Genomic DNA, 27,854 nt, shown 5'->3' with positions numbered 1-27,854 from the left:
TTAATTATTTAATTTACTTAATTCTGCAGAAATAAAGAGATTTTTAGAAGCAAGGTATGATGCATGAGCGATAAGAATTCCAAGAATGTCTCTAAACTAGATGTCGATGTCGGTACGTGGTAGTTGTGTTTGGTGTGTACGTGTAGGAATTCGTATAAGATATATGTGGAGCTGAATCTTTTTACGGAGAAGTATTATGTGATAAATGAGTGTTTTATAAAGAGAGCGTACCTTTATAGAGTGTAGGTCGAGTCAAGTGTCTATCCGGTGAATTTAAGAACGAATTTCTGGAGAAACGAGAAGATTCGTTAATATTTCTTAATTATATCCCCTGACGTACTTAATTTAATCGGTATTAATCTATTTTAATAGTTTTAAAAATTTTTATTTTAATTGGAAAATAGAATAGTTTCGATCATCGAAATATCAACATGAAATAAATGCTAACCTTGTATTCCAAGATATAATTTCTTGATGAAAATAATGAATAATTACAATTTCAGTTCGATGATACTTTATTAGAAAGCTATTTAGGGAAATCTTATTATTTATTCATATCAAATCCCGATATGTATTTCCAGAATGATTATATTTAAAATACAATATGAAATCTAATCAATTATAATATTGATTATTGGATGAGGCATTGAGGAAAGATTTATAATTAGTATATGAACCATTTGAAAATTTCTTCGATATTTTTATTACACTAAGAAATGTGGGAATGTAACTTCATATTGCTTGTCTTATTTTCGATAGATTATTTCATAAATGAAACCAAGAAAATTATATCTGAGTATTATATTAACAGACATGTGGTTTCTCATACAAGAGAATAAAAACTAAGCAAAGAATAAAATTTTTGTGAGAATTATTATTTTACTTGAGAATTATAGTAAATTTTTTATAGACAAGTGAAACATTCTCATTTCGTCCTTAATTTAATATCCAGGGATTGTATCAATCAAAACAAATAAAATCCTCGATTTTCTTATTGCCACGCATTTTACATCGGTATAATAGAGCGGATAATTTGACTCGTTCAAAGCTATCCAATCCCGTAACATTCATGAATATTAACCAATTCGCACGATATCGCGAGACGAGAGAATTACGGTCGTCATCGACCCATAAAACCTAGTAATTTCGCAAGCGGTTAAAGTCAAATAACCCAAGTGGCCCGCTCCGGATCTTATATAATGCGGTTCGATTTTTAGTCGATCTCAGTTTCTCTTCTCTCTCTTCGGCATTCGTTCCTCCAATAAAAACGGAACCCGTCCTCGAAAACGATTTAAACGTTTCCTGCTATTTATTACAGCAAGCTTTATTTAAAAAAAGAAAGCGACAAAGACAGGATTACGATCCAGCTGTCGTTCAGCCGGCGCGAATCCGTGCCACCTCGTCGATCTCTCTCGAAGAAGTTGCACGCTTTGTACCGCGGCGATTATGACGACTCATTAGCCCTGCCGCTAAATCATAGTGATCTCGACGCGGCGTGCGTGGTTGAGAAAGCGAGAGAAAGAGGCGAGAAGAAGCTCGATTGTATAGAGGGAAAAGCAAAGGTGGATATAGCGCCGGCAATGACGAGGACAGACCGGTTTGCGCGATGAGGACAGGTAGTACGAGCGTGCCCGAAGTTGGCCGAACGGGCGCGAAGGAAGCCGAACCGGCTTGCGGTGGTCCTCCACGCTACTCAATGGTTTCAGTACCGAGCCGCCACGGGTCAGGACTCGACGTGGTTCTATCAAGCGAGGGGTTTTTCGTTCGCTCGTGTTCGAGCACGATCACGGTGCTCCCTGTGATTTATGAATTAAAATCGCGGCGGGACAACGTGATCTTGATTTCTACGCACTGCCACGTCTCTCATCGATCGATCAATGATCCGTCTAACGTGATCGATGGATTGACGCGAAGGATATATATATATACATATATATTTTTTTTAAATATGCACAATTCGAGATAGTGTGAATACTACGTTCGACAATGTGAGCGAGCATGGTGTTTCATTTGTGGAGGACAGAGTACGTCAATGTATGGTGCGCGACAATCGGCAGAGAGATGAAAACCGAGCACGTGTTTGCACTCCGATGGATCGAAAAAAAAAAAAGAGAAACGAAATTAAACTCGACTTGATCGGGCAACAATAAAAAAGGGGAGGAAAAAAAAAAAAAGGAAGAAATGAAAATTAATAATAGACAAACAATTGAAGAACGATTCGCACTCGAGGCTCGTAAATCTTGTTCCAATTCCAACCGTCGAGCCAGTTAATTAATAACGTCCGCGGATTTGATTTCGTTGATTGATTAATATCGATACACAGGGGGATTTAATTACGCATAGACCGCACGTACCCCGTCCGGATGCCTCCGCTGGATGCGAATGTCCTTCCGTGTACGCGCCCCTCGAGTAGCGGTGCGAGTAACGAGCCGTGAGATAGGGGCAAACCGACGAGTTCATTCGGAGCTAGTGGTGCAGTAAACTAGACTCGTGTCCAGAACGTTACTTGCGGTTAAATTCGATCCGTTTCGGAGCTGACCAATTCGAATTTTAAAGCGGATTGTTCGCGTCATCGTTTCTCATCGTGATCGTAATAATGTTGCCTTCGAAAAGTATATCGTGATAACACCTCTGAAGACAACAGTTCTGTGTTGAAAGTGAATGGCTTCGAGCACAGCACGGTTCGCCAATCTGTCGAAACAGCCATTTCGATTCGACACCTGACGTGCTTCTGCGCTACACTGCCAATTTTCTACGATTACTTCTATATGAGTATTTTTTTTTCTTTCTTTTCTTTTCTTTTTTTTTTTTTTTTTTTCGTACTTTAGTGCGCATCGAGTTCGATAGTGTGTATTCGTTAAATTATGAAGAACGTTGGAAAGTGTTCGAATCTCGTCGAGTTTTTATAAAGTAACGATTTCGTTGGTGATCATACATGATATAGAAATTATCGTTACGATACATCGCCACGTTTTCACAGTGAATACTGCCTAATTATCCCGACTGCCATCCGACCGCACATTTTTTTCTACTTCAATATTTTTAACAAAAAGAACCCGGTCAAATCCCGCAACTGTACACCAATTGAAAAGTTTCCGCGGCGAGGGATTGTCAACGTTCGAATACCTCTCGTTCATTTATCCCCTTACAAGTGGATTAATTGAGACTCCCTCGGAAGGTGGTCCTCGCCTGGATCGTAATTGGAACGAGTGCTACGGCCGAGGGTTCGTACGAGATCAATTGGTTCGTCGGAGGACAGGACAGAGAGGCTTTCTGCAAGAGAAGAAGAAGAAGAGGAGGAGGAGAAAGCTTTCGATCGTACGTAAATCGGGTGGTCATCTCGTTGAAATCGGGTGAGAAAAGTGGTGAATCGTGGAGAAGGCCGGGCGAAGAATCGAGTCGAGGACAGAAAGGGTTTCGAGAGGATGTCGACGACGGCGGCGCAATGCAGCAGCGGCGGCAACATCGGCAACAAGAAGGAGAACACCGGCTGCACCGGCGGCAGCAACAGCAGCTGCAATTAGTGCCGGTTCACGACGGTCGCGAGACTAGGTAACCGCTGAAAGGGCGGCGAGAGCGCGAGGGGGGCGGCCAGGCGGCGAGGTGTTGGTTCCAGGGTGTGTGTGTGTGCCAGGGAGTGCGCGAAAGGGAGACAAAATGTGGTGGTGGAGGTGGCGGTGGAGTGTCGCGACTACGACCACGGTGTTCGTGTTGGGGATTGCCACGGTGTACTCGCAGCTCGAGATATCTGATCTGGATAAGCCAAGTGAGTCGTACATCCCCCTTATTATGTTATATTTACACTGTGGCGCGCAATCACGAGTAACGGGGAGGGGTTGTCGTCGGGACACTGATCGTTTCTGGCCCCGAATTTTTCATCGAAGAAAACGCACCGTGAAAGAGGATAGATAACATAAGGCAGGATGGTTAATTTCCTCCTCCGGTGGGTGTCGTTTGAATTTCACCCTTTGTTTTTGTTCCTTTAATTTTTGGGTAGAGCGTGGAGAAATTTTATTACACCGGTGGTGTACTTTGCCTTTGAGGACACGTGTGTGCGCGGTCTTAACGGCGGATGAAATTTCGCTTTGTCGAACGGATGATAATTATAAAGCGGGCGGTGGTATCTAAAATTTTTCGGCAGATTTTGACGAGGCGCGATGTTGTATGTGGAAAGTAATACGGATAGGTTTAATTGCTTTTGGAAGATGGCTAATTAACGCTTTTTGATTTTTTTCAATTTTTTTCTTTCTTTTATTTAATTCGGACAGAAAATCGAGAATTTTTTTATCGATTTAATCAATTTATCGAGATTCAGATTGATTGGCTTTCTGACGATTTTCTGGTAAATAAATATTATAAATTTACGTAGACAAATTTTAGGTATTCTTGAATTAATTCGTCTAGTATAGCATGACAGACAGATTTAATTTAATTTCGTTGTCGTAATTAAATTCGTAATTTTTTGAAAAATAGAAAATTGAAAATGAAGAATTAAATAATTTTATGTTTTCCTATTTGTAGAAAAGTCACGTATAATCTTTATATTCCTACATTGAAAACCACTTACAATCTGTATTTGCATATTCAGCGTGAGAGAGAAAAATAAACATTTATATTCTCAATGTACATTTTTGCTATAACTTATGAAGCAAGATAAAGATTTCCTGAATGCAGTTCGTTAGAGATACATGTAAATTCTTGTGTTTCTTGTGAAATTTATAAAAAAGTCGAAGGAATATTTCTTAGAAATGTTTGATAGATTTATGCTTGTACTTGTTATAGGAAAATTCATGATAGACGAACGTAAATAAATTTCGTAAGTGGATGGACGAAGATTTTGCAATTTTTAACTTTAATCGTTTCCTGAATTTTACATATCGTGACTGAGAATCTTTTTGCGACAATACGTTTTCATGCACGTTTTCGTGCGAATAATGAGAATTATTTTCACAGTGAGGTATTGTTCTTTTGATGCGGTGAAAGGATTATTCTTGGAAATCATCTTCAAATCATTTAATTTCGAAGATAAAAGCAACGTTGCTTTTATAAAAATTGAAACGATATATAGAATTAATAGAAATGCAATATCCTTATTGTTAGATTGTTACATTTGTATGGATTTTATAAATCGTATCTTTAATTTCTGAAGATAATTCTAAACAGTGGCTTTTTTTTTATTGAATTTGAACTTTTGAATTTGAATTAGAACGTCAAATCACAAGTGGATGTATCTAACTTTTTTTCATATGAATGCAGATAAGATTTTGAACTAAATAAATTTACAGGATACGTAGTAGTGAAAATACACGGTTCTTAGTGTGATAAAATTTAAATTTATATATCCATAATTATATACCATTATACGTGAATAGAATATCGTATTTACATTCTCGATTTAAAAAAAAAAGCCATGAAAGCACATCTCTTCGATCAATCGATCAATAAAAAAAAAAAAGGGACGAACCACGATTTACATTCATTCATACTCAATAACCACGAATATCACCTTCGCTATATTTAATAATACTTAATTATATCTATACTGCTTAATAACACGGTGAACGCGATCGTCAAAGTGTCTTAATATCGAGCCGTAATTCAAAGCGTTAATATCACAGTGAATGGCTCCATTTCGAATTCTCCAGCGTTCGTTGAAAGGAGGCGAGCGGTAACGTCGAATAAGAATTTCCAATAAAGCTGGATACTTCTGGCCGGTTCTCCATACCGTGCGTAATGGAGTAGGCCCTCCTTTGTCACGAGGAAATTAATATTAAAGCCTACAATCCGTACGTAGAAGTAATAAAAATGTGGGAGGGAGGGAGGGAGCAGCGATTATCGATTTCGAAGCGAGCCACATCGTGCGGTGAACAAGCTAAGTTGAAGGAACGGAATGACAGTTAAACTAGTTTAATTAAACCGCTGCTCTAAGCCCCCTTCTGAATTTATCGTCGAGTGACAAAGGAAAAGAAATTTCACGGCCCGGGGGAGGGGAAAAAAATTGGAATTTCAATAGGGAAGTTCAGGTTACCGGGTTGTAAGACGGAAAATAATGTGGCACCGAGTTTCGCAACTTGCGAAACTTCGTTGTAAAACTTCTCTATTTATTAAAACGGCTCCGTCCTTCGCGTACCATTTAATCATTGCGCTCACCCCTTTCCTTATTTCCGCGAACGCATCGATGCAACCTGTTCCTTCGTTATCTCTTTTTCTCGGTTAATTCCTTCTTGGAAGCCGGGCTATTGATTATTTCTGCGAACGAGATATGATCTCTACGAGGATGCTGGACAAGGTGAATCACCCGACGTGATTGCTTCGATTATTTTCGTTATAAACGGATAATAGCTGAAAAGTTGTTTTCACGTAAATGATACGATTGTTGTATGGTTTTTATTTGATCTTTTCCTTATTAAATTACATTTTATTAAAATTAGATACATTTTTAGATAGTCTATAATTTTGATCGACGAACGAAGATTCATCCTTCAAACGTTCCTTTTGATTCGAGAATATTTTCAAAATATACAAAAATGTACAATAATCATATGTGAATCCATCATTTTTCTCTGAAACGTTCGAAAACGTTTATATATATATATATATAAACGCGAAACGTTACAAAACAACTGTTCACATCTAGCTTTAATAAATTCATTTGTAACGAAGTCAAAGAAAATTCATTATTTTCCAGAGAATATCGAGAAGGTTCGCTTAATTACGTATGGAAATAGAAAAAAAAAAGGAAAAAAAAAAAAACAATACATCAACACGGATATATGCGAACAAACATTGTTCGAGCCGAATTAATACTACAAGCTCCGCAGTGAATTCGAAAACGGTTAATTGCGATTGCAATTGCCCGCTTTTCCAGTTACAAGCGTGTGATCGAACGTTATCCTCGCGGTTCTGTCGGGTTTGTTGAACATTTGTTTCAACAGGTGCTGGCAGGGATGAAAAACAGAACGTGTGTGGTAACTTTTTCCTGCATGTACCAGGTTAATTAATAGTTTTTACGCCGCTTTACATATACACACGTGAACGATACTCGGCTCGAAACACTCGATGTTAATTATGTTTTCCCCTCCATGGGGAAACATAATTAATGAAAACGATGCCCCACGATTATTCAAACCTTTACGGCGACCGTGGTTAATCCTTGTATCAATAAACTGATGATGCTCTCGATACTGTATTTTTGGATTCCCTATAATTTTATATTTAGTGGTAAAATTCTACGTTTGAAGTGTAAATCGACAGCGAGTAGGGCAAATAATTAGGATCCAGTTTGATTGGAAAAATCTTTCGAAGGTTTAAAATAAATTCTTAATTTTATGCCGATTAAAAGCGTATCTGGACATCTGGATATTGTTATAAGAATTAATTTACAGGATTCCGATGAAAAGTTAAAAAGAGAGGCTTTCGGTATAAAATAAGTCAAAATTGTAAAATGAAAATTTTACACGTGATTTCCTTTAAAAAAAATTGGAAAATTTGTCAAATAATAATGGAGGAGATTATATTATAGGGTTACAGAAGGTTATTTTACACGAAATACATGCAAGATAAAATAAAATTTTTTTTCATTTTCGAGAAAATTGAGTTCAAATGTTCATTCAAGAATCAAATATTCATGTAATCGACAAATTTTCAAATTCTATTTCCTCGAAAACGAATCTTGAAATGAAAAAATTCTTGACTACCATGTGAGTTAATCGCTTTGTATCTCAATCCAATTGGAATTATTTAATTTTAATTTCATTTGGATTTGCAATAAATTTTCAAATTTCTTTCAAAAACGAAGAACCATGAAACTATTGTTAATTTGTTTTAATGAATTTTCGCGAGAAGCGGTACCGTTAGAACAATATACTGGTTTTATGATTAGTTCTTAATTGTTACAAATTAGGAACTTGGATTAATGTGTAATTGTAAATCGATATTTATGACTGAAAGCAATCAAATAAATCTCAGATTTAGAAATTATAAAGATTGAGCCGATGATACGTAGAATAATAGAATTGAGTTTAGCAATATTTATTAAAAATACTCGTTTCTATGAAATTAGTATGAAATAAATTTATTTTAAGATTTATTGCAAGATAAGATTTATTCTAATATATCTTTATGCTAATTCATTCTATACATTCTAATACGTCTACGAAGATTATAATAGAATAACGATGATTAAATAATTAAATCTCAATTTAACCATGAAATATGCTAGCATTATTTACCAAGATTAATAAACATCTTGATTTTACATGTACACATTATTCCAATTATAAGATAATTTACTCTAAAAGAACGTTGTTCCTTTTTGAAATTTAGGTCCAATTAAAAAAATAATCATTCATCTTCGTATCAACCTACATTTCTTCAAATTAATTATTCCAACGAGTATCGCACGCAATTGTTCCATCTTTCGTAACTGTTTTCTAATTTTAACGCCATGGGTGACTCGCAAAAAAAAAAAAAAAGAAAAAAGATACATCGAAGAGACACAAAAGAAAGGCTCGTAAATGGTTCAGTGGTTGAATTTTCTTTACTTTCCCTAGGAGCAAAGGTCCCTCTTGCTTCAATCCATTTCCATTAACGCTTATTTCACGTCGACCGAGTTCCACCGCACGATATTTGCCTGCGATTTTCAAAGATACACCCCTTTTTAGCTCGAAGCTTTTACACGGCCGCCGCGTGGTAAAACGCACAGAAATCTCTTGCACAGAACGATGTATCATGGAAAACCGCGGCTCAGCCACCTGAACGCCTCCATTGAAGGCCATCTAATGTCGAAAACCACGAAGAGAAAACGTATCTGTGGTTCCTTTACCGTTGACTAACGGTTTGAACGGCCTAAATGGAGGATTAAAAGTGCAGATGGTTTTGCGCTTCCCGTTTCGCGGAACGCGCTACGTCTGTTTCTTTTTATCCCCGATGCGCTCGTATGTAAGCCTGATCGAACGATGAAAAGTGTGAGTAGTTACTCTTTGAAGAGGGTGGATCTGAAACCTCGAGGATTTCATATTCACCGCTGTATATTTCTTTAGAATGCTGGTGATGGATGGAATCCATTATTATCAGGAAATCTTTATTTTTTTGAATATCGTGCATAGATTACTTTCAAACCATTTCTACCGTATTTTTCGTTATAAATTAAAGTGTAACACTATATATATATATAAGATTCGCTGATAATTTAAATAAATATTCTGAAAAACCTATCCAATATTCGAAAGATATTAAAAGAAAATTGTTACTTTCATTGTTTATAAGACTAAGAAAATTTTATATCGCAAATAAATTGGAGAAGTGAAATGAAACGATTGATACTTATCGAAGTCAATCGTTTCAAAAATTGCGTTCAACTCCGCTTGAAGGAAATTAAATTCACCTCCAGATCTTCCTCCAATTTGGATATCTCCATCCATCTCCAACACCGTGGAGAATACCGTTCCAAATAACGAAGATACTTGAAATAGACAGGGTTGATGAGATACGCTCGGCGCAATACCGAATTCCACACCGCGCACGATAAAAATTCCACGCGTGCACATACTATTACTTAATTTCTCTCGCATCCGCAATCTATCGAGATCCGTTTCGCTGCTCGCTATTCATCAGCTAGGAGGGAGCCGTGTCTCTCGAACGTATTAATCGTGGCGTGGCCTCCGCAGGGTGATAAATTTCGCCCCAACACGCTCACGAGGGTGAACGAGGCACTCGGCGCGGCAGAGTGGCCGAAGAGCAGGCGACACTCGAAAAACGGCAATTGCAGCATCGCGCCGGTTGATGGTAATTAATTTTTTGCGCGCTACTCTCGGAAGCGTAGGAACCACGGGATGACCACGAAATCGGCGTAATGGCCGGTCATTTGTCATTGGACGAGCGGTGGCCTTTGGCGAGTACTGCCTTCCTGAACCCTCTCTGAACCGCATCCCTTGGCGAAAGACGATCATTTGCACGCGACTTCGAAAACGAAGTTTGAGATAGTTGGAGGCGAAAATCGGAGAGTCCATTTTCCACGCGAGAGAGATTTTATCCGGAATCTCTAATGACGGGATGATAGGATTCGAGAGGGTCGCAGTTTAAACTGTCGTTGATTGAAGTGGATCGAGGGTGGATACTTGGGGTTTGTTTGGTTTTCTTGCGGTTCGGTTGCGTTTAGGTGCGTGTTGAAACGTGGCCTCGGATGTTTGGAGAGTGTTGAAGAGGAAGGTAGTTCAGTTTGAATGAATCATTGGTGTAATTATGCCCGCTCTTTCTCTCTCTCTCTAATTTTTCATATAATAGATCAAAGATATTTCGAAACACAAAATGATATTTAGAAAATTCTAATCATAAATTAAATTGATCGTAGATTAAATTGCTATGAATCATAGCTTCGGAAGTAATTATATCAAACATCAAACGTTTCAATAAACGCGACAACTTTGGAGGGGATTGAATACTTGTCGATAACAGTATTGCAATAAACCGCACATATTACTTATACGCTGCTCTTTATACACCAATGTGCATACATTCCAGTCTAATGATATATCAGTTAATGAAATCACGAGGGAACGTGACTCGATAGTTGAGAAAAAAAGAACTTCACGTGTTGGGAAAATCGTACACACGAGTTGCGCGAGAATCGCATTGGTGATTCTTTTTTTCCTAAAGGAAATTTACAGTATTTTTTCTTTTTTTTTTCTCTTCTCTTTCTCGAATCCGGACTGGTTTTAACAACCACGATTAAACGTCGTAGCTATTCCCGATCGATACAGAAAAACTGAAAATAAAAGCGGAATCGGAGGATGTATACGTGACTTGGCCGGCGCGAACCGTTTGATGTAGGTTTTTGTGAAAATAGTTGGCCATTTCTGTGTGTGCAGTGTAAAACGTGAGTGGACGGTCAAGTGACACGGCGTGTCCTGTTTATTGAACACCGTGCGTCCCATCTAGAGTGCTCTTAATTTGAATGCGCTCGTAGAAACGGGGCATGCCGGTGCAAGTCTTCTTGCCACGAATTATACGCTTCCTGTCTTCCTCTGGGGAAGGAGAGTGGTTAAAAAGATAATGCCTGGAATGTTGCCGTATCATTCATGAAATTTTAAAATCTTTTTCCCGAGTCCTGGAGAATTCTCATCGTTGATGAGAAAGTCGTATCGCTAAGAATTAAACGGTGTTTGAAATTATTCGTGCTGTTTTGCTTGACTTTTGTGATCGAAATTGTGGTGCAGTGAAAATTTTAGTGCGAGGATGGAATGATATCGATTAAAATGTGTATATATATATTTAGGTTTCGTTCGGAGCGATCAATATGGAGAGAGTTGGTTAGTAACGAACTAGAATTTCGTTCGCTATTGATTAACTGATCGGTCGTGTATCAAGACGACGCGATGGTAGTTTCGATTCCATGGAGACTGGTTAGGGGAAAATCTAAACGGGCAATTCCTAATATCGATAATAACGATACAATTATACTCGTATTTCACTTCGATTAAATCAAGTGTATTACACTAACAAGGGAGTATAGGAAAATTTTGATCTAGTTGAAACTTTAAGGCGAGATAGGTCGAAATAGAATGAACTTTAATTGAATGAAATATATAATTGTTAGGGTAAAAGTTTTTTTAAAAGTTTTAACGATACGTATGAAATCAAATTAGTTCAAAATTTGTCATTTAGCAAAAGAATTATTTCTATGCATCATATTTTGAAACGTGTATGAACATGTTAAAGAAATAAGTTAATTCTTACTCGCTCGATCTTTAAAATTTCTAACGAATATTGTTTCTCTAGAAATGTTACAAACAAACTGTCCTTCATAAGAAGAAATTCAAAACTAAAAATTTCATATTTAATCATATATATATTACTCAAGAAAATAACGCCGGACAATGTCGGTGGAAACCGTTTAACCGACGATCCTTCGCTGCATGTTTTCGCAATTTGCCAGACAGTTTATTCAATTAAGTAGCGACGCGACGCGTATATCAAAACGTTTGTTAAATAACGAGAATTACAGAAATTACGCGTAATCGTCGTATCTCGTTCGAGCATTTCTGTTTCAACGCGACCCTCTGACAAGAATTCGAATATAATACAACCCCGTATTATTATTATAATTCATTATCTGTCGAGCAATTATGCAGGCCTCGACCGACATGCCACGTTTCGTGTTTCGCATATCTCTCACGGGCGTTCACGTGGAAAACGTGGAATATCGCACCCACGGGCCTAGTTTCGCAAAATTCTGATACAGGTAACAAGTGGATCCACTTCGATGCTCCCATATCGGCCAAGTGAGCACGTGATCCGACTGGAACAGGAATTTTTCATGAATTTTTCCCCGTCGTGAGAACGCCCCGCATTCGGTAATTGTGCGGATTTTCATTTTATTCTTAGACGCTAAAATTAATTTCTCTTGGATTCGTATCGTGCATTCGAGAAGAATTGTTTGCGAAATGTTGTTTTACATATATTTAACGTCGATGAAAAATGATAATTATATATATTTAGATAAAAGATTTTTATCTATCAGTTTAAAATATGAGATATAAGATTCCAAGATTCCAATAAAATTTATATTCATTCTGTTTCGTAAAGAAAGTAAAATAATAGATATTTTTGCAATTAATCTTGTGATTATCCTTACATTTTTCTCTTGTTTCAAGGTATAAAAACAGTGATTGTTTTCGATATTCGATACTTTATAATTAAAGATTTATAATTATAACCCTTTATAACACTCCATAACTTACAGGAAAGTTACACAGACTTTTGTATTTTTATTTTTTTTATCATTTTACAAAATATTTTATCAGTTTGCCATCATACTTATATCATGTTATTTATTTACGATTATTAGTTTATAAATTTCATGTTAAAAATTGTAATCAATTAGAATTTTTCTTTTTTAAAAGCAAGAAAAAATTCTCTTTATAGTTAAAAATTTCAATTCAAACTCGTTATTAGAAAATTCTTCAACAAATTTCAAATTCATTCCCCCATTTTATCATCGCTTTTTCCACTTGTTTAACATTTACATTTTTCTTTCTTTTTACGCCACCAATCGGTATACCACTTAATATATATAAATTTCATAATTCACGGATTTATTGGGATTAATCTTTGCGAGCAGATAGTTTCAATTTTCACCCTTCAACCCTTTACGGTCAAAGCTACGCCACGGATGGAGGAAACGCGATCACGTTAAATTTTAATTAGATATATTTATTCGAATCTCATTAACAGATATGCGTCAAAGGGATCTATATTCGCCGTTTCGTGTATCTACGAGATCCTCTTGGTATCCGGAGAGCAATTTCAAAATCAGTCACACGGTGTAATTCACTCTCTAAGGTACGATCGAACGTTCCTCTTCCTAAACGAATACGCCATTTTTTGTTTCGTTACTCTCGTTTAACGGTAATTAGTTTTCACGACACTCGAATCGATACACTCGTTCGTTGCACTATTCGACTTCATTCCCCTCCCTTGGAATTCCACGTATCGTTTATTTGAGACAGAAGTTCGGCAAAAATTCTTCCTGTACGTTGTTTCCAGTACGATTTAATTAGATTTATTTGAGGAGAAATAAAGAATTAATTCAATTCGATCAACAACATTGGATATTTTGTTGATATATAAAGTAAGTGAAAAGAAATTCATTTAAAGATCTTTTTATATTTTAACAGAGAGTAAGATCTTTTTTTAAATGAAGTTTTGTAGTCTAATTTGTGCAGGTAATTTTCATCCCTCCTTAGGTAGAAGATATTTTGAATAATTTTGCGATAGTTGAAAGTATTGAAAGTGGATTATATTCGATTCGATGGCATTTATACATTTAAATTATCATTTATTAGTACGTTAACGTACTAATTATCATTGATATGTGTGAGCAGATTTGAAAATTTTTCAATGTAAAGAACGATTCTATATTGTTTTCTTTGTAATTTCGATTAAAACGAGCAAAACTTCAAACTATCAAAAACAAAAAGCAATACGAAATATTAAAATCTACAAGTGCTGATTTCATGTCTCATTCTCTATATATTTGATAAGTAAAACGTGTATTTCATGCACCAATAAATCTTCGTTCGATAAAGTTCAAATATTTTCTTGAAAGTTCAAACTATAAATTTTAATCATCACGCAATCCAACTTCTCTAGAAAATTCTTGAGATTAAAGGCACGCACGAGTGTACAGTCCACGGAATCATGAATCGTGAATCTATATTATCAAAAATATCATTAATTTCGACCCGGGTTATCTGCCATTAACTGGAAATACGAGACTTCCGTAGTGGTCTCTAATCCGCTGGTAACCGATTCACCTCTGTCTGCCGCTCATTTACACCACGCCACGGGTAATTCTACACGAGAGCCGAGCAAAACGAAGTAACCCCATTAAACATTCGTTGCTCGTCAAGTGGCGAACGTTTAATCGGATAGTTGGAATGCTTAAAAACAATTGGCGATAAAATATTGTTTCTCGTTTAATTGCGTATTATTTTTCATTCCTCGTAAATCGATTCTTAATTTGTGTGAAAAGAGATAAACGTGGGCAAGAGTATTGTCTAGTTATTACATTATTACACGGTATATATGCAAATAATTACGTATCGTTATGCGATAAAGATAAAAGTTAAAATATTACTTTAAATCTAAAAGTTTTATTTAAACATAGATTGATAAAATAAATCGAATAAATCAATATAAATTCTTCTTCTTTTATAAGATACTGTTCCTCATTTTAATACGTTTTCTAATATGTTCACTTTTGTTAAAAAGCGTTAAGTTCTTATTTTCTTCCTTATATTCTGTTCTCCACTCGAATTCCATTTCTCAGTATACATTGCCGCCATCTTTTAAAAATTTAAAACGATGCTATCGATGGTACGATACGTTGTCGATCATTTCATCATAGAATCACTCCTGGAAAGGAAATATAAAACAATCAACGTTCCTTTTCAATGAATCCATTAACAATTATCGATCAGAGGTCGCGAAAAAGGAATTACTAACAAGTTGTCGGACGACAACCGTTGTATATCGCAGGAGGAAGTTCATCGGCTTGTCCCAGAGGTGTAGGAAACAGCAGAGAGAGAGAGAGAGAGAGAGAGTTGAACGACGTCGTGAGTGCGAATGGAAGTTGGGTCCGCCGCGGGCCGGGACAGAGCTTGGTCAAAACTCCCCGTCTCCTGTTGAAAGCGTGTAACTGTTACCCGAGCCCGAGGGATTACCGGTAATCTGCGGCAAGCTAAGCTACGTGAACAGGTACGGGCAACCTGTTTCGGATATTGTTACGAGTGGCCGGCGGCCATTTCGTCGAATCGTTCGAACTCGAAGACAATTCACCCCTTACGCCCGCCCATATCCCGATGCATCTTCCCCCAGCTCGCCATTTCCCGATTCCTGTATGGAGAAACGGCTATGATAATAGTTTCTCCACGAATTAACGTGCAACTTGCAAAACTTGTAGCACTGGCTGGAGAAAACCGGGGGCGCCATGGCCCCAATGCGTGTTTCGAATCCGGATTATTATATTTAGTAGTAATGGCGGAACACATGAGCTAGCCACGAATATTCGTAGTTTCCGCGCCATATGAAACGCGATTCAACGATGCGATTAACGAAGATAATCACGTGCTGCGCGAATAATTCGTTTTCAATTAATCTGTACGAAATATGATAAAAATATGCGAGAGGAACGTTTAATTGGAAGAAGGCTTAACATTTTAACCTTTCATTCGAGATTCGTTAAGATGATGGAAGATTGATAATAGAAATACATTTGCGAGCGAGGTTGACGGGATGACAAAACGAGGCGAGAAAAATGTTATCCAAGAGAGACTTTTCTAACGAACCATCATCACCCGTATTAAACCAGCCCCGTCCATATTTCATATACGGGTGCACAGGGGTTGGCGAAGAGGCGTTGCACGAAAAAAGGAAAGGAAGAAAGAAAAGAGCGAAGAAGGAGAGAGAGAGAGAGAGAGAGAGAGAAAATAACGAGGAAAATTCGTTCGTCAACTTTTCCTTTGATGGAGGAACGCGATGACGACGCGTACCGTTAACACGACGTGCCACCGTCTCGACTCGGGTGAAAGAATTCGAAACGCGACATCCATTAATTTATCCATAGAACAAAGTGCGCATTGATGCACAACGGTCAAGAATCCTCGTTAATCCGTGTCAACAGGATTACACGCGGCGCGGATATCGTGAGACGAGAAAGAAAACTGGCGGAGAAAAATGCACGCGGCGGGGATATATAAGGGAGGGACGAGGGAGGGTGGAAAGATACTCGCAGGGTTTTCCTTACCCTCCACCGTGTTACCGTGTCATATTCTCCTTCCCTCTCCCTTCCTCCCCGACGACTATCGACCTCTTTCTCCTCCCACTTGCAACCCTCCCCTTTCGCTCAGAGACACGTTTTCGACGACGACGACTCCTTTAATGAAATTCCTTTATTATTTTAATAAAAGATACCTTCCTCTTAGCGATCGGTGCTCGTCAGTGGCGGCATTGTGCAGCGGCACGAGATTCAACTCGACATCTTTGCGCCATTTCCGCGAAAACGCGCCGGCTTACGTAAGTTCGTACAACGCCGTAAACTTGGTCGCTTCGCGCGAGAAACGTTATTTCGTATCTGTGCCTATTTATCTAACGGGTATTGACGCATCCTCGCTAGTGAAACGTAATGAAAGCAATAACCAGTTGCCGGAACCGTGTAACAGATTCGATGAAATTCGATCGAGCGAATTTTTCTTTTTTTACTCTTTCCTTTCCCACGTGTTGTAATATTAATTATCGAAATCTGGTTTTAATTAGAGAGGTGTTTGAAAAAATATCAGGTTCTGGTAATACAAAGGTGCGATGAGGTATTTGACTTAAAGTTATTAAATCGGATATTTTTCAGAAAATCGGATTTATTAATTTAGTTTTTTTTTTTTTTTTTTGAGTAATTCAAAAATAGTATGGAATAATATTTAATAATATTTAATAAAACAGCAAAAGCGTTTGATGAAGTTGTATATAAGAATTATTTATAAATAATTTCTTTAGGCAAAGGAAAAGTATGAATATGAATAATTAAATTCTTGATATATATGTCTTCGAAACCTACTTAGAATCTCATTAACTTTCTTTGCTGTTGGTAATATTTCTGCAGCAGTTGCTTTTTACATCGAAACTTCTAGGAATATTCAAGAAAATAAATTATAATGTTTCTCAAATATCAATATATAAATAATGTAATATTACAGGACATAATATGACATGATATGGAAAAAAGCATTAGATTAATGGCTCGATATTTTCACGTTTGAGATTAAATATAAATTAATTTGCGATAACGTTAGACGTTTGCAAATTTCTCGACATCTATTAATTATTTTATATAAAAATGCAAATTTTAATCCTTCCAACTAAATTTTTGAATTAAAATTTAGATTTTATAAAACATTGCTTTAGATTATTATAATAACAGATATATTAATGAAAAAATTTAATTTCTTTTTCTTTCATCATCGATTTTCAATTGAAATGAAGAGATTATCAAATTTCCAAAGAACTTCTATTTTATCCCTATGCATATGTACGAAATTGAAAAATTTTCGATGCAACATATATTCTTTTATAAGAAGAACAACAAATGTTACTTTCCCTTTGATGCACAAAACAAAAGCGTTAAGCATAAAATCTAATGAAAACTTGTTACAGTAGTATTCGCGTATAATTAAATCTCGCCACGTAACTTTTTTCAATTTCGTTTACTCTTTCATTAAAAAGCTGAAATTAAACAAACAACAGCCGGTTGCAGTTGTTGAACAAATATATATTTATACCAGGAAAATGTTCTTCTTCGCCGCGGTTTTAATTATTTCGAATCTGTCATGAGTCCATTAGCGTTTGCAACAGCTTGAAAAGTGCGAGCCCCCAACTTTTCTAACAACGATCCCGACGGTACTTGCTATATTTTCACCCTTGCCTCAATAATTTTATCGTTAAAAGGGATTATAACATGGTTTCGCGTGGTTTCCACCATTGGGTTTCCAGTTTAAGGGATCGTTACGCTAGCTTAACCATTCCATTTCCGGATCATTATCGTATCCCAAGCGTAACCTTCTCTCATAAAGGAACGGATTGGCGCAAATCTTTGCTCGCTACCAATTAATGGCATATATGAGCCTTGGCCAAGATATCCCTTCGTGGTAATTATGTTTCGTAGTACAACGTTTGATTCATCGCGGTGTCTAATGGTCTTGTACGTTTATTTTAATCCTTTAGCGACGCATTATTCTTTCAATCCATTTCGAATTTGATATTTCGTATTTCTACATTAAAAATTTAAAAAAGATTTGTTATTTTTAAATAATTAGGCTGTTTAAAAGGAAATTATACAAGTTTGTAAAAATGAAGAACGTAACATGCAAAAATAATTATTTTTGTGTTGATAAAATTAACGAGTGTATAATATATTCTTTAGAAAGAATTCCAAACAATGAAATTTTCAAAAATTTCGACAAGGAAAAAGGACAGCATCATTAGATATCGAATGATCCAGAATGGACGATGTTTAGAAATAATATTCGTAGATTTTTTCAAAGTTTTTATTATGCCAAAAAAATTCCACGTGCGCAAAATCATTCGAGAGGACAATAATTCAAGAGAAAATATTGGCACATTCGCAATGAATTCATACCTGAAAATTACGCACACCATAATCGCAATGGAGCTCGCGTATCGGTCCCCAAACCCTCTAATTCTCGATCCGTGAAAAATCGTGAAAGTATCGCTCTGACTGGCAACGCAGAATTATTTGCTTGTTCCATGTCCAGGAACGTTACGACACTCCCGTGTTATTTCACGCGTGGTGGAGATTAAAAAGGAAGGAGTTCGCGGCAAGTTTATTGCCTCGAGATGAATGGTTACATGATAGTTTCTCGCGGATAGTTGGAGAAACGTTCGTTCCGTCGGATTAAGACAATGAAAATCGCTCGAGAAACGAAGACAAAGAGGAGGGCGCGCCACTAGGATTAAGGGTGGAGGTAGAGGAATATATAAAGTGGAACGACAGGCGTAGACTAGTGTGTATCTCGGCACAAAGGATTTCGTATACCTGTCTTACCTGTGTTCAATCTGTGAGAACGTCAATAAAAGTGTTGGATCACTGCTGGCTGAAAACATTCGTTGAACGCTGTATCCCGCAAGGGACGAGGACGAGAAGATGAGAAGAGCTGAAAGGGAGGGAATCGCCTTCAAGGAATCGACCGGGTCACGATTCCCGTTTAGCTTTTTATGGAGTTTTAGCGGATAATCTCGGGGCAAAACTACCCTTTCCCTGAATGCTCGCATAAACTGGTAAACAGCGCGATAGCCGCTCCCTTTTTTAAATTGGATCTCGATTCTCGGTGTCGAGGATTACTGCTTCGTCTATCCTTCGTCTATCGCAGGGCGCGAGAATCGATGTAACGCGTGGTTTTATTGCTGTTCGAGGAAAGAGAGGAATGGATCTGGTTAAATTATCCGGAAAAGAAATTGAAAAGAATCGAAAGACGGCCTTTCTCGAAAGCTTGACGCTGTTCGAGGAATAGAATTTTCGCAATTTTCGGATGTTCGAACGGACGAAAAAGTGGATCGAGATACTATTTTTGATTTTTATTATTTATATTTTATTTCCCTTTTTTTTTTAAATTAGAAGTTTTCTTCAACAAATACAACAAATTGTCATCAACATTAAATGAAAGATGATCTCAAGAAAAAGGATTTTAATATTAAATCAATCATTCGTTCCAAATTCTATCCATGATTTGAATTAAACAAATAATGTTGGATATAATTCTGTAATCATTTTTTATTTCAAATTTCTTTCACGAACAAACCTGATTAAAATTCTCTCGTGAAAAAAAGAAGAAGAAGAAGAAGAGGTTCCGACAAGTTGGCGCGAACAAAGTTATCCTCGTAAACGACACACACGAAGGATCTCGCGATATCATCGTAATCCTTTCCCTCGAGGATGACAGTCATGTTAGTTAACGCTGTGTAGCCGTTGGCCGAGTATCCGTTATCCGATCTTACAGGAGAGACTCGTGGGACGGATGGTGTTACACCGTGACCAACGGCGTGACGAATCGCACGACCCAATTTTCCAATGTCATAATCCGACATTAGATAATCCATCGTGGGGGCGGCTCGATCATCGAGGGCGCGGTATAGTTTTTCTGACGGCGTCGCCTCAATTTCTGAAGGTTTTGCCTTTGCGCTGGAACAGACTTTGATTTACCTTTCGCTCGTGATTTATCCGCCCATTCCGCTAAATGAGGGGAGAGAGAGCCACCGAAAGATGGTGAACGAGTGGGCGTTGAGGGAATTTGGTTGACTGGCCGGTGTGATTGAACGGCCAACTGGATGGCCATGAGAAAATTGTTCAAAGATGCTCGAATGAGGGTATGTTGAAGTGTGACAACTATATGTGAGTGAAGAGGATGTGTATATATATATATATTTAATGTTTTATTTTTAGAATAATATATGTAGATGAATATGAGATACAAATGTTATGAAGAAAGAGAGAAATATCAGAAATGGATTCCATGATTAATGTGATAATATGGATTTTATGTTAAGATAAAGAAATATGTCGAATTTATTTATTGTAATATTGGAGGCCAATTTGGATAAAGTGTTGACACGTCTTCCTCTGTTAAATAGATATTTAGATATTTTGAAATTTTAACGAGTATCGTGACTGAATTTGAAAAATTTTATTTTTGATGCTGTCACTTACACGTGATCACGCGCATTACATTTGCCTTCGTATTGCGAAGTGATAAATTGAAGTAGATTTAAAACGTGATGTAGTATCGCAATATTTCGGAAGGAATGTTACACATTTTTTAAATGCTTATTTCATAGAAAGATGAATTATTTTCCACGTGTCTTTTGCAATTTATGAATGGATCAAGATATATATATATATATGGAAAATTAATTCCAGATGGAATCTTTTGTTTTAAACAAAATCGATAAAACTGAGAGATACACCAGTACTTAAATATATGATCCTTTTTCGTTCGGTATGGCTTGTTAAACATGCTTGTATTAACAATGATAATTATTCATTTTTTTTCTAGTTATTTTCCATGTGTCATTAGTTATGTTCGAGTTTTTATAAAGTTACATGTATTTCTTATTTATAATTTATACTACAAAATTGAATATAAATTGAAAATTGGAAGTATATAATAGATTTAAAAATTTTATGTTAATTTTCATCAAATTAAAAATTTTAAATAATCAAGTTAAATCGAATAAATGGAATATTCTTTTAAATACAGCTGTATACAACGGTTGAATTTAATTAAACGTCAGATGTGCCATAAGAAAGCAAACTTTCTACAGAAAACATTTTCAATTAAATCATTTAATTCGATGTTACTTACATTTGAATTAAAAGAAAAATTAAACGCAAGTTCGAATATTTAATAAAAATTAAAAAAAGAATAATAGATAACGTTTCAATGAAAATTAGAAATAGAAGAAAATCTATAATATAATAATTTCCAATTGTTTAGATAACATAATGATCTAAATTGTTGAATCTCCTTTATAAAAATATACCTTCTATTTCTTAATTTTTTCGAGTAAATTAAAAATTAAAAATTTCTCTGATTTTTTCAAAGTGAAAGTCACTCTTTCCAGTAAAATGCTACGAATGTTGGTTATAGTGATTTCACATCGATGCCAAATATCTATCCACTATATCTCTCATATACCTTAACCCGAGGGAATGCGATGCAATTTTCAGTTGTAATATCACGATTTACGCAACCACACGCGACTGCTGCGAACTATAACATTACGGGTTATTGTAATTTTTTCTCAATTTTTCTTGCGCACATATGTTTCCAGATACATTTTTTTTTTAAGATCGAATTTTTTAAAGAAACAATAACTTCTATTAATTGTCTCGAATTAACAAAGAGAACATATGATAAACGAGTGATAAATATTTCTAAATTCAATAAAAATTCTAAACTTTTTTTTCAAAAACGTTTATCCCTGATAAAATAGGGAAGCAAAAATGAAACAAATGAATTGTATTCAATATATTTTACAAAAATAGATAAATTTTTCCCCTTATTTCTTCATCATCTTCTAGAAGAACAACGTCGAGTTTAAAGTAATCGAATTAACATCGTTGATAAATATGAGAACGATTCTCATAGAAAATATATAAATCTAATGTAGCAAATTCTAATCAATCGTTGGCGTGCTGTTCTCCAAATAGACTTGCAAATTGTATATTCGCAGATCACTTAAATCTAAAGTAAAGTATGCAGATTGACTTAGAAAATTGCATCGTAGCAAAGTGCTTTCATGACATAGGTACATAAACGAAAATTCCTGGTTTTAAAGTGTGAATAGCCTGGGAGCGAAAATTTTTAAGAGTGTTACGTGTCTGTGATGTTTGCGGAGCAAGAATCGTAGCGATGTGTCGGTGTTACCGACACTCGTAACTAACAAAAGTCTGAATACGTTCGTCTCCGTGTACAGCGAGAGCGAATCCCCTTAAGAACGAATAATGCTTGATGGAAGAGAGAATTTCAGAGCGAAGGTACGAATAAAGAGAAAACGGAAGGGATCAGAAGGAAAAATAATTTTAATATCGGAATGTTTGTTATTAAATTAATGTCTCTCTATTCGAAGGATAAGAACAAACAAAAAAAAAAAAAAAAATATCAGAAAGTAGCTTCATCAAATTTCAATATCGACGAAAGATCAAGAATTTAAACGCATGCAATGGAGGAAAGAAAAGTAATCATTTCCGATTCTTTTCTTTCTCGAAGAGAAAATATTTTCTTTTTCGAGAAAAAAAAAAAAAGACGAAGAACGACAATCTTCGAGTAATTTGAATTTCAACATTCCTTATTACGCACAAATATTGAAATTCATCTTTGAAATTTAATTACGATATTCTTTAAAGCGATATTCCCTTTCTGTTTAAAAAAAAAAAAACAGAGAAATTCGTTAACTATTTTACCACGCCACTCATTCACGTTTGCACATTCGTTTGAACAAGTTTCTTCGTAACGCGCATTAATTATATCCCGTTGTAATTTGTTGGGAAGATGGAACGAAATATTCGTTCTTGTTGAATAAAGACGATAAAAAACAGGCGAAACGTTAGGTACGAGCGAACAGAAGGATCGGTGAAGAAAGAGAGAAAGAGAGAGAAATAGGGAAAAGAGGAAGTTGGAGGATAAATTATACGTCGACACTTATTAAAGGTCGGGATTATTAGCTTTTTATCGGCGCTAAAGTTATCCGTCGAACGGTTCAGAGAGCGTGCTAACGAGCTACTTGCGATTACGATTCGAATAATAATATAAATGAGGGAATAGTATAAATGAATGACATACCAGGAAAAATGGGAATTGAGTTTGCCTCCTGACGTTTTATCTCTCTCTTCACCTTGTTTACCTCGAAATTTTCTCTTTGGAAAGAGAGAAAGAGAAAGAGGAAGAGAGAAAGAAAGAGAGAGAGAGAGAGAAGGATTATATAATTACCATAAAATGTCATCGATTATATTGCATATTTGACGAATAATTAAAAGAATATTTGCTTGGTCTGCCCGTTTTAACGATTCTTCTCCTCTTTTCTTTTGGATTCACGTACATTTTCTCTTTGATTATTATTTAATTAGAAAAATATTAACGTGCTCGATAATAAAAATCATCAAGATAGAAGAAATATATATATATATAAATTGTATCTTTTAATACTTTAACAAATACATCAAGTTATTGATTTAAATTATTAATTTGTGATCAATCGTCATATTGAAAATACAACGATACTATAAAGTTATGTATGCTTGAATTTGGAAATTTTGAAATTGTATTGCTGTTTGAAATATGGTGAAAAGCGGAAGCGACGCGAATCTGTGAATGTGCTTGAGGCACGAGCTAAGAGGGTTCTTAACTGTGGTCAATGCGTGGTGAATGCAGGATTTAGTGAATACTGCGAACATAACGTGCACGCTAAACGTTTTTAGAGAGAATAAGTACGGTGAGTGTTTTAGAGAGGTTTAAGAATAAATATTGAGAATATCATTTCATCAGTGAAATTGTACTCATTTTAATAACAATGCATTATATTTACAAAAATTGTCACGATACGATGTTTCTTGCGAAGATTAAAAAATAAATATCGTTATTTGATTGGCTATCAGTATTAAATACAAAAATTATTTAATAATTATTCCATGTGTTGAGATTAAAACCAAGCGAATTGAAATTAAAAAAGAGAAGAAACTAGAAGAAGCTAGAAAGCATCCAAAAATAATAAAAAGTAAAAAAAAAATATAATAATAGATTAATGTCGTCTTTACACACGAGAAATATATTGAAAAGAAGAAAAAAAGAGTTCCAATTAAAAGAAAAGCTGAAACAAAATCAATGTTGAAAAGAAAAATACAAAATTTGAAAGGAGTATTACATATCCATCAAATTAATAATTCGTATTTCTCAATTGAACGGTCATGTGTACTGTTCCACGATAAATATCCTCGAGTAAACACTTCTCTGTAAATATGAAGAAATACTAGATCATTAATAAAACCGTTCGTTTTGAAATGGATCGAAAGGTAGGAACAAGGGAATGCAATAATCAATAAACGAGCGCAATATCGTTTGGATATCACTGTAAATTCATTTGTATTTTATATTTTACTTTTTTTTTTTTTAATAGATATGGATGCAAAAATTCTTTTTCCAATTCTGTTCAATGAACTCTGTTCATTCATTATCTATGTTAATTATATTTGTCATGTAGTAAGAAGAATATATATTGATAAGTATAAATATTTTCGCAGAATTGTATATGAGTATTCAAGTAAAATTCTTCTCTTTTTTTTAAAAAAATTATTAAAAGTAAGAGTAAATTGTGTTTCACGTGTATTGAAAATAGCAGACTGCTACACGTATTTTTCTCTAAATTTGTTTTTCAAATCCATTCTTCGTTTTTCAACGTACCATTCTCTTAAAAAGAGTTTTTCACGACTCTTCCTTACAGTCACAATGATGCCATCATGGATTTCTAACCTCTTCATTTTCCAAACATCAAAGTCACGCTCTACTTTTAAAAATTCTGTTATTTTTATACCAATGCTTTTTCTCGAATAGTATCGTATACATATATGTGCACGTACATTCGTGTGTTACACTAGTGTTTTTAGTAATAACAATAAATCTTTTTTATTGCTCGTAACACATCACTAACTAGTATTTTCACTCACATTCATTCTGATGAGAGTTAATCTTGTATGAAATTGGAGCGACGAAAATATAAAATAGTTTTACATTCTTTGTTTTTCGTTTCTGGTAATTTATCAAGAAGAATATAGAATCAGCACGTTCAACTGTAATTTTAAATAATACATTACTGAGATCACATCTTAGAAATCAATTTTCGCTTGTTTTCTCTCACACACTTGAGTGAAAATCTTCCGTCACTGATTACTGAAAGCAATTTCAACTGTAGACATTTTAAACGGGGGCCTTAATATACAAGATTACTCCATAAGTCAGAAGATGTGTAAATATAATGATCTAGGAAATCGTTATGTGATGTCATTATTAATGCTGTCATAGAAAGATATTACAGCGTTTGAAAGACTGATTACTCAAATAGAAAATATCCTATGGTAATATCTAATAGTTATTATATAAAATAGTAGTAGTTGCCAACTTATGGGAACTTGCTAATATTATCTTTCTTCCATATAATTTAATGATTTAATTAGACGATTCAAGAACGTGTGGATGATAAAAAGAATTCAAGCACAAAAAAAAAGGAAAAAAATTGCTTCCGTTCGACGTTTCACAGTGACAATATTTAACTGGATGTTATCCAATTTCAATAATTCCAATTTTCTTATTAATTTCAAAGCTTGGAAATTTTGTATTATTCGATTATCGAAATCTTTCATCTCGACTCGTTCACAGAGAGAATGAAAAATTCGATTCGAATTAAGCGTTCAAACAATTCAAAAATATACGCCCGTGTCGGTACACTCTTCCGGTACACTCTGAACGAGAAGCGCACTATCACGATTGGTCCGGGTGAGCAGCCGGAACTCTGCAGCTAGTCCAAAAGCCGCGGCTTAGACCATCGAGCGAAAAGTTGTACGCTTGCATTTTTATAAAGCGCTTGGCCCCGGTGTCAGCACCATCAGTTAACCGTGAAATAATCTGTTTTAAAAGGATGACGAATACCGGTGCTCTCGGGACGGCGGCCGATGAAAAAGCAGAATGAAAAAAAAAAAAAAAAAAAAAAAAAAAACAGAAGATAAAGAGAGAGAGAGAGAGAGAGAAAGAGAACGAAAGATAGAAAAAGAGGTGGAAAGAGCGGTCATTTTACAGGCAGAGAGGTCCCTCGTGAATATTGTACAATATAAAGCGACCGTAAAGCCACTCGGTTGCTTGAAAAATGCAGGATATCTGTCAATAACCGCGCAACCCTGGCAAACTTTACGACGAGGCGTATACGTGGTCGGTGATTTTAAATTGAAACCCATCGAAAAGTTATTAGCCATTGAGACGGATGGGTCGTAGCGAATCGGGTGGCCAAGAATGGATCCAGTTTCGCTGTATCATTGGTCAAAATTATTTTGACAAAAATGAGGGATCCTTTCACATCCTTGTGATATCGGCAAAGTTCTCTTAACGTACTATAATTTTGCATTAGTTGTTAATTATAATGATAATGAAAGTTGAACTCGAAGATGTTTGCTCATGGCGATCGATGACGCAACACTAGTACTTTTTATTTGACGAATATTCGAATTATTATATTTTCCCACAAACAAAACACGTTTTATTAATTCTTGAAATTAAACACTAATGTTCTGTGATAATTTAGTGAAAATACTTTTAGAAACATTAGTTAATTCAAAATTTACCTTCATCGTAATATTTTTTCTTCTTTGAAGTTTTATTTTTTAAGGATAAAAAGATATATTCCTCCAGAGAATTCTTAAAACGTTACTTATTTTGGAGTTTCAGAGTTTATAGAAACAAAATTGAGCATTTCTAGCAATATCTTTAGCAATAGCTTATTTTTTATGAGTTTCGCAATTCTCCAGAACTTCTTTTGTAAATTAAAAAAAGAGAAAAAATAAAAAAGATTCTGTTGTATACGATTCAACAGGATATGAAAATAATTCGGAGAAATTTTACGATAGGATGCTTTTCCTTCGCACGATTCGTTGACCGAGAATGGCCGCGATCAAGAGGAATAACAACGGAAAGGAGACGCGGTTTAGACGTGGGGCAGTTTATGGTGCAAACATCGCCTGGCCTTCAAGTGTATTTCGCTTCTCGACTCGATTCATCGATCTTTTCTCCGTGAATAAACATCCACCGATTGATATAAAACGACCACGCGTATATTCACTTGTGAAAATATTTCTACTTTCGTGGCTGTTACTGTTCTAGAGTGATTGAATGTTTGTAAATAGTAGATAGTAATTGATGGAACGTTTGCCTTTCCGGTACTTATATTTCCCTTGATATTTGTAGTTTTATACATAATTGAAAATACTACATTATTGGTACGTATGAACATTATTTTCTTTTTCCATACAAAAATTAAAATATCTTACAATCTTGTTTTATAAATAATGTAAATTCGAGTTAAGAATTAATTAATAGATTTAGTATGTTACTATCGATATCCTATATTATATCTTATAGACAGAAATTATCATTTTTCAATTATTTTTCCTTTTCTTTTTTTCTGAAAGAACTGAATGAAATATTACTGCAATATTGTCATATTGTCATCCACGTGTTCTTTCGATAAAT

General features: G+C 35.4%; 1 protein-coding gene and 1 long non-coding RNA gene across 4 annotated transcripts in view; one reads left to right on the top strand and one right to left on the bottom strand.

Annotated features, from left to right (window-relative positions):
- Positions 1-27,854, top strand: part of LOC100870541 (neural cell adhesion molecule 1) — a 314,994-nt gene that overhangs the window by 167,653 nt on the left and 119,487 nt on the right. For 2 of the 3 annotated variants that reach the window (XM_086915075.1, XM_086915074.1), the window contains exon 1: positions 1,711-3,766. The exons of the other annotated variant lie outside the window; for it this stretch is intronic. In XM_086915075.1, the coding sequence (XP_086771201.1) occupies positions 3,658-3,766 (109 nt within the window). In that variant the 5' untranslated portion in view covers positions 1,711-3,657. Of the gene's footprint in view, positions 1-1,710; positions 3,767-27,854 lie in introns of those variants that run through there. 3 annotated transcript variants of the gene reach the window in all.
- Positions 1-27,854, bottom strand: part of LOC147656454 (uncharacterized) — a 94,155-nt gene that overhangs the window by 4,863 nt on the left and 61,438 nt on the right. The window lies entirely within an intron of this gene.

Source organism: Apis florea, unplaced genomic scaffold, assembly GCF_048593485.1.
Source record: "Apis florea isolate Af1SG1 unplaced genomic scaffold, ASM4859348v1 contig_3766_pilon, whole genome shotgun sequence".
Lineage (NCBI taxonomy): Eukaryota > Metazoa > Arthropoda > Insecta > Hymenoptera > Apidae > Apis > Apis florea.
This window is presented reverse-complemented; position numbering and strand designations above follow the sequence as displayed.